The sequence below is a fragment of the Culex pipiens genome, chromosome 3 (genome assembly GCF_016801865.2).
Source record: "Culex pipiens pallens isolate TS chromosome 3, TS_CPP_V2, whole genome shotgun sequence".
NCBI lineage: Eukaryota > Metazoa > Arthropoda > Insecta > Diptera > Culicidae > Culex > Culex pipiens.
In genome coordinates, this window is record NC_068939.1 from 64743968 (window position 1) to 64752207 (window position 8240).

Below are 8240 nucleotides of genomic sequence, written 5' to 3' on the forward strand. Positions count from 1 at the left end.
TGTAATCTATTGCAAATTAACAATACATACGAAAATTCGAGCATCGTTTTCACATATAAATACTCAAACATTATCTCTCCTGACACCCGTAGCGACCCATTCTGGCCGTATCGGACGGACCGTTCAAGCGGTATCTGCGCAAACACATCCCGATCCTGAGCATGAAGTTCTGGCCCACGTTCTGGTGCGTGGAGAGCCGGGCCCAGACGGTTTTCGCGAGCATCATCAGGTCCAACATTATGCCCAACATCGAATACCGGCGGGAGGTGCTGGCAATGAAGGACGGTGGCCAAGTCGCGCTGGACTGGCTGGAGAGCAACTGCGATCCGGAGTCACCGCTGATAATAATTTTGCCCGGATTAACAGGTTTGTGGACCGCAACCCGTGCGTAATTAATCAACGACTAATCCCTCCCTACTAATCCAGGTGAATCCCAAGCCGAGTACATCAAGTGCCTGGTGACGGCGGCTAATCGCATCGGCATCCGTACGGTCGTGTTCAACAACCGGGGTCTGGGTGGGCTGGAGCTGAAGACCCCGCGGTTGTACTGTGCCTCCAACACGGACGACCTGGCCGAGGTGATACACCACGTGAAGAAGACCAACCAGCACGTGAAGATTGGTGCCACCGGGATATCGATGGGAGGGCTGATCCTCGGCAACTATCTGGCCAACTACAGCGAGGAGTCCAAGTCGATTCTGACGGCGGCGCAAATCATCTCCGTTCCGTGGGATGTCAACAAGGGTGAGTGAGGGGTAGGGTGCGCCAAGAAAGCAAAAAGTTGAGCTAGGTCGGATAGGCGGGCAGAAAATCAAAGCTGTATATCTACAGATGCTCTCCTGAAAATTTCAGCCAATTTGGTTAAGAATTCGAGGTGCCCACTCAATTTAAAGTTTGTATTGGATTTTGGACCCGTTAGTATGGGGAAAACACCATTTTTTACATTTTATTGCATAAAAATTCCAAACTTTAACCAAAAAACATTTCGTACGAGGTGTTTATAGATTTTTCTATGGGGAACAACTTTGTAGAACATCGCGAAACGATCTGAGCACATCTGGCTTAGTTATAAGTGGTTTAAGCTAAGTTGTTTTTCCAGGGTCCAACTCAGGTTTTAACCATAGCCTTTTTATCTGTATGGTAACTGTGATCAGAAAAAAATGTCTGACAGGTGAAGGACTTTTGTTGACAACATTTTCATTGCGAATTTCAATGGAAGAAGAGTTGAGGTGAGAATTTAGTATTTTTCAAAGCTTTTCGGTAAACCTTTACCAGTTTTATATCTTTATAGGTCCTTCTGATATTCCGAGGAGGAATAGAAACGCCGTTTTGTGCAAATTTTAGTTTCTTTCCGTTGCGGATGCCATAGATGGATGCGGTTCATCAGCAGTAGTTCGACGGCGATGGAGGATATTTTCTATAACAGAATGCGATGGCCAACAGCTCCAATGAGGTGGATGATACTCATTTGGAGCTAATTAAAATGTTCCAAAAAATACAAAATAAAAGGGTGTGATTTCTATGGATTTCAGCAAGCTACCTTGGCACTAACACTTGCCCTAGATGAGGAAATCAGAGTCGTCTTACCTCAAGTGACGGCGGATTACGTAGATCAAATAAATAAACCAAATTATTGGGAATATTAAGGGATGGGCTTTATTATAGACAATCAAAGAGAAACCGGAATTTAAGACTACGATTTGCGGGTGGCAGCTTGACACTTCAACGCCGTGCACGTTATATCGACTAGTGCTATAGGGTAGCAAAGGCGGCCATTGAAACCCGGGCCGATATGAGCGATGGCGCAAACTAACCAGCTATTACATAGGCTTGTGTCAAAGCTTTCAGTGTTTTCCTTCGCTTTCGATGTCTTACTCGATCGGTCATGTGGTCCGCTGTAACGTTCGTTCCGAGAAAGGTCTCTTTTTCATTCTAAGCCTTAGCCCGAGAAAAGCGTTTCTTAGCGGGATATGGATCCTCAGATCCAGAGAGATTTTCTCCGTCTTCTGATGGCTTACTTAAAAAAAACTTCTCTCTTGCACTCAACTTTCTCGCAAACACCGAGATTGAAATGGCAGGTTTACGGTCATCTCCTTAGTACCCACAGAGTCTTAAGAGACATGTTTTTTCGGTTAATCAACGGGGGGCTGTGCTATACGATACTGATGTTTTGTAACCCAAAACAACTCAAATAACATTATTTTACAAATAAATCAATAAACTACAATATTAGAAACACAAGCAGTCAGCAAAGTCAAAGAATTTCTAGGTGTACAATTCTCATATGTTAGCGGTTGTGATCAAAAGGCTTTCTAAAATAAAACATCCGTACGATGCACAATTTTCTGGCGATTGGTTGTTGCCAGAATTGAGCATTTTGAACCTAGGAAATTTTCCGTTCAAATAAAGCTTTTCATTTGCTTCAAAGTCCTTTCTCTAGAAAATATTTCTTCTCAAAAAAATATTTATTTTAAACTTTGGATTTAATAACAAAACTTGATATCACGGAACTTCTTGCTGTTAAACCGCATCGACAACACGGCCTCTTGGACCTCGGTCTGTTGGTCTATCTTTTTGTTCAGCGTGCAGATTCCGCCTCTGAACGATGAAGTTACCATCATGACCACATTCGGTGTTCACATGCTGGACAGCTAAAAACTTTTTCGATCGTAACACCGGAAGGACCTATAAAGATATAAAACTGGTAAAGGTTTACCGAAAAGCTTTGAAAAATACTAAATTCTCACCTCAACTCTTCTTTCATTGAAATTCGCAATGAAAATGTTGTCAACAAAAGTCCTTCACCTGTCAGACATTTTTTTCTGATCACAGTTACCATACAGATAAAAAGGCTATAGTTAAAACCTGAGTTGGACCCTGGAAAAACAACTTAGCTTAAACCACTTATAACTAAGCCAGATGTGCTCAGATCGTTTCGCGATGTTCTACAAAGTTGTTCCCCATAGAAAAATCTATAAACACCTCGTACGAAATGTTTTTTGGTTAAAGTTTGGAATTTTTATGCAATAAAATGTAAAAAATGGTGTTTTCCCCATACTAACGGGTCCAAAATCCAATACAAACTTTAAATTGAGTGGGCACCTCGAATTCTTAACCAAATTGGCTGAAATTTTCAGGAGAGCATCTGTAGATATACAGCTTTGATTTTCTGCCCGCCTATCCGACCTAGCTCAACTTTTTGCTTTCTTGGCGCACCCTAGTGAGGGGGGAAAGCAAAATTACAGGTCATGCTTGAGGAAACGCTCGCTAAGTGGCTGCCATGCCGAATTTTCTGGGCTGGGCTGGATGACGTACATACATACGCGTGCGAATTGATAGATTGCGTGCCAGCGACGTTTTCGTTTCCGTCAGGGTCGTCGCCGGCAAAGTTTTGGCGATAAGGTTTAATCTTGCGAAAGGCACGGATTTTTGTTATTTTTTTGCCTGATATCGCTTTCGTTGTGAATTAGTCATTCTTTTGGTCGATTGGTATTTAGAGAAATTGCGGTCATTCTTAATTTCAGTGCTGTTTTTCGATGCTTTCTCTTCTCAGTTTATATAAATTTAAGGTTCATTATTCTTTATAACCCTTATTTCCGAATATGTTGCACTATTTTTGTTATGTTTTTATTGGATTGAAAACAATCTGTTTTTTTTTTGTATGGATCATGGACAATCGCCAATCGCCCCCCCCCCCCCCCATTTTTCACATCGCGTACCTATCGACACTAGCGTGGTTCACGGAAATCAGAAAAAGACAAAAAAGATGAAATTTCGAACGCAAAAATAAAAAAATCAAACCATCCACTTTAACGACCCCCAGGTCTTTTGTGATCTCTATTGCAAGTTTCTGTTCTAACCTAGGAATCCGTAGGCTCGAATGGGGAGAACACCTAAACCTCTTTCGACTCCATAATTTCGATCGCATCAACTGGAATTTTCAAACTCTACAGTCCCAGAAGCTAGCCTGAAAATTTGAGCTTATTTGATTAATGTTTAGTTGCTCCAGTTTTGATCTAAAGTTAGAATGGAATTTCAATGATTTTTTTAACTCTTCTTCTATAGCAGGGGCTCAAAGTTTTTGAATGGCGGGCCAAATTTGAAGCTCACATGAGCTTGCGGGCCATATGAGAACACATGTTTTTTTTTTAATTTCAATCTATAAAGCTAAAAAAAAACAAAATATTAGAAAACAAAAAAATAAATAGCTTTGTACAAAAAAGCCACCAATCAATTGGTTAAATTTTATTAAAATCAGAAAATCAAAAAAAGAAATACCAACATAAATATTATTCATCTGCTTTTCATTGCATTCATTTAAAGTTGAATTTAAATCGTTTTTTTTGTTTTTAATTTAAAATCGCAATTTTTCCGTGAAGAGTAAACTCAAAAAATAAACATCCTGTATCTTTTCGGGATCAATTCCCAGCGTTTCGCGATGTTCTACAAAGTTGTTCTTCGGATTAAAACTTATAAGAATCCTGAGGCTAGGCAAATTTGTGAGGGTTTTAGTATTTTTTTTTGGTAAAGGACGTATTAGACTATTACAAACAGCCTGATTTGCAGATTTGTCTGCATTTGTTTGCAGAAACGTCTTCCTGCATACATTTTACATTGTTTGCGAGTTTGGCAAACTGTCAAACATGGAAAAGTGCAAGTTTGTTTGTTTGTTTGTCATAGTCTAATACGTCCTTAAGAAGATGTAAAAAGTTACATTTCTCCGTAGTAGTTTTTCATTAGGGCGATACCTTGGATGTAAACAAACAGTCTATCCCTCTTGCTCTAGTGACGATAGGTCACGTTAAGTTTAAGTGGGATAGGCTGCTTGTTTACATCCAAGTTTTCGCCGTAATTAAGAATTAATAAGGATATTTGAATAGCATTTTTGTATGAATTGTGTGATAATTTGTCCGGATGATTTTTTTTGCAATATATCAGTCAGAGTATCAGAGATTTTTTTAAAATTATATTGGAGAGATTGTAGTAAAGCAAATCTTTCATTAAGGGGAAATTTTTCAAAAACTGGCATCCCTTTTAAACTTTTTGAGCACTTGTAAATTCTGGAGCAAAACGAGAAATAAGCTGATAAGCATTTTGACAGCTGAAATGTAGAACATTAGCTGGCCTTTCTTATGCGCCCATTTCAAATGTTGATCCAGAGTTCATGTTCATCAAGGCCTTATCAAGGACGGCTGAAGTAAATCTTGATGAAAATGACGAACCGTTTTTCCGTCACAGCTAAAAAAGTAGTAATCCAGCTGCGTGTAAAAGGCCTGGGTGTAAAATAAATATTGCATTATTTTATGCAATTTTATGTGATTTTACACCCTGAAATATGTAGCCGATCAGTATAGGAAACCTACTTGACCGAAATTTCAAGCTCAGTCAGTCCTTACTGTTGGTGCTGGGTTTGAATCCTGTCGGTTGCAACTTTTTTTTTGTGTTTACAAAAATTGTACATGCAGTGTGTAATATTAAGTGTTTATTTTGACGAAGGTGATGTTCATGCTTTTGCATGCGATTTTACCATCGCATTTTTTGCTGTGTTGTTAGTAGAAGTATTTATTGATTTTTTTTAGTCATAATGTTTGATAATCTGGCAACACTGTAAGAGATGCCGAGACCTCCATGGATAATAATGTCTAGAGTTTTTTTTTGAAAATGTCCTATAAACATATGAAAGACAATAACTTATAAGTCCGTTTAAAAAAAAAAAAAAAACTTTAGACGAAATTTTCAGGTAAAATGTGCCGAACTTCTACTGATCCAACAAGGCTTTGTTAAGAATCTTAAAGCTTTGAAAAGACGATGCCAGTTCGCATGGTTTTGGCTTTATCTATCTTAATTTTTACTCTATTTTTTCAGGATCGGACAGCATTGAACAGCCATACCTGAACAGTATGCTCGGCCGTCATTTGGCGGGAAGCTTGTGTCGGACTGTACGTAAGTACGACATCTTACGAGATAAAAAGTTCGATTGGGATATGGACCGAGTACTGAAGGTAGAGTATTTTTGAAGCCCTTTGATATCAATTATCTTGACCCTTTTTCTCGCTTCATTTTTAGAGCAAAACCATCAAGGAGTTCGACTCGCTGTTCACCTCGAAGCACTTTGGCTACAAAAACGTAGATGCGTACTACGCACAAGCCACGCTGCACAATAAGCTACACAAAATAAAAGTGCCTCTGCTGTGTCTCAGCGCCGCCGACGATCCGTTCCAGCCGCTGGATGCCATCCCGGTCAAGGCCGCGGCCAAGTCCTCGCACGTGGCGATCGTCATAACCGCCCGCGGGGGTCACATTGGCTTCCTGGAGGGCTGGTGGCCCGCCAACAAGGACCAGTACATGGGCCGACTGTTTAGCCAGTTCTTCGAGAAGACACTGTTTGATGAAAAGTCTGAGTTTTATCGCACCTCGCAGGTCATGATGGAGCACAACTTGCAGACGTCGACCTCGGTCCCGAACACGCCCGTTTACGGTTCGTCCAGCAGTCCCATCCGGAAGAAATCGATACCATTCTAATGGAATGTCGGTCGATCGCTGATCGAGGTTGATTGAGGGGCAGCTTCCTCGCGTGTGCACGTGTGCATGTGTTGCGTGTGTGCATGTGTGCGTGAGTGTGTGAAGCTGATAATCTTGTCCAAATCATCAATCAAATGCGATAGATTTTGTGATACGTTACAATTAAAGAAAAAAAAAATGAGAGAAAAGAAATCACTAACATTGTTGTTACGGTTGAACCATAAATCAGAACAGGAATTCAATTAAGGTCTTAGGCTCTCAAACAACGATTTTACATGCATGTTGTGGTTTTAAAACAAAATAATAATTTATTAACAAATTTTTATCGCGTTAAACAGTTGTCGACTATGGGACGACGAAAGCTCTAGATTTTCTCGCCAACGTTATGCAACGCAAATTTCGAAGCTTTAAAGTAAATAGTCAACGCGGAACGATGCCTTTGTAAAGAAACAAGAAAAAAAAAGTTAGCGATAGGTCACGTTTGTTAAATTAAAAAAACACAGACTAGTCTAATTTGCGGTTGATTTTTAAATTCTTGACTCCTGATCAATATGTATGCAACAACGTTGCGAATAAACTACAAGTACTATTAGAAAAAAAAACTCTAGGCAATTTCTTCAACCGACAGTAACTTTACGCTAACAGAATATTTCCAAATCCTACTGTAAGTTCTATCATAGTCGTTGATTCTAATACCTGGAAGCACAATGCTAACGGTTAGTCTATTTGGGAACACAAACGTAGTGGAAGCAATACATTGTCATGTTAAAAATTTAACTTTACATTAACAAAAACAAAAGATTGAAGCAATAAACGGAATAGTTTTTATTCACATATCATAAAGTTTGAAACGTACGAGCCAGCAGACATGATCATCGCAAAAAAATCAAGCAATGCAATAAAATTCAACAAACTCTAATATTTAAGTCTTTTTTGTAACAATAAGAAAAAAACAAACTAAATCTTAGCGGATATTTGCTTCAGCAAACGTCCAACCAACAGCGATTTATCCCTAAACAACTTTAACTTAAAAATAACGTAAAACACCATTCTTAAAAAAAAAACTCTAAATAGTAATGAAATCGATTCCGAGCGAATCAAACAGTTCTATCCGGTCAATTCTTTCAATCAGTTCCAAACTCACACTACAATATAGATACGTTGCTGACAAGATGGCGCACTAGAGAGTGTTCAAATCCAATTTAGGTTAAGGAAGAATACTCAAAGTTACAATTAAATTTAACACACAAGACACACACACAAAATTACAAAAGTCGTTAGCAAGGAAAGATGCCGTAGCTTTTGGGCATTTTTCCACAGACAAATAAATGCAATTTTTCCGTAGGTTAGTTGGTTACCATTCTGTTACAAAAAGAAAGGAGCAATTGTGTTGCGTGCGCACTGTCGCACGTCGAGTAAAGCGATGCTAATAAATTATAGTACAATCATTCCGTTGCCGAGATCGGTTGGGTTACTTTTCCGAAAGCCTTATTCTTGCATATTATTAATTAAAATGTTTCTTCGGTTTGTTCCATTCTACTTGCATTTTAGAAAATAATTGGCCCCTTTACAAATGTAGCGTTTTTGTCGATTTTAGACCTCTCACTTCTTTGAAGCTTTTAACGATTTCACACAAATTTCAAGAAATCCACAGCTAAAGTTACGAAGCGTTTTGTCTTCAAGAATACAGGACAAAGCTTACAATTTATATATCGATG

General features: G+C 39.1%; 1 protein-coding gene across 2 annotated transcripts in view; it reads left to right on the top strand.

Moving 5' to 3' along the window:
- The window catches only part of LOC120424976 (phospholipase ABHD3), a 32131-nt gene extending 24149 nt beyond the window's left edge, over positions 1-7982 (top strand). For both annotated transcript variants that reach the window (XM_039589333.2, XM_039589332.2), the window contains exons 3-6: positions 93-366; positions 427-744; positions 5866-6002; positions 6067-7982. In XM_039589333.2, coding sequence (XP_039445267.1) covers positions 93-366; positions 427-744; positions 5866-6002; positions 6067-6522 — 1185 coding nt within the window. In that variant the 3' untranslated portion in view covers positions 6523-7982. The remainder of the gene's footprint in view (positions 1-92; positions 367-426; positions 745-5865; positions 6003-6066) is intronic.
- Positions 7983-8240: the final 258 nt, after the last annotated feature.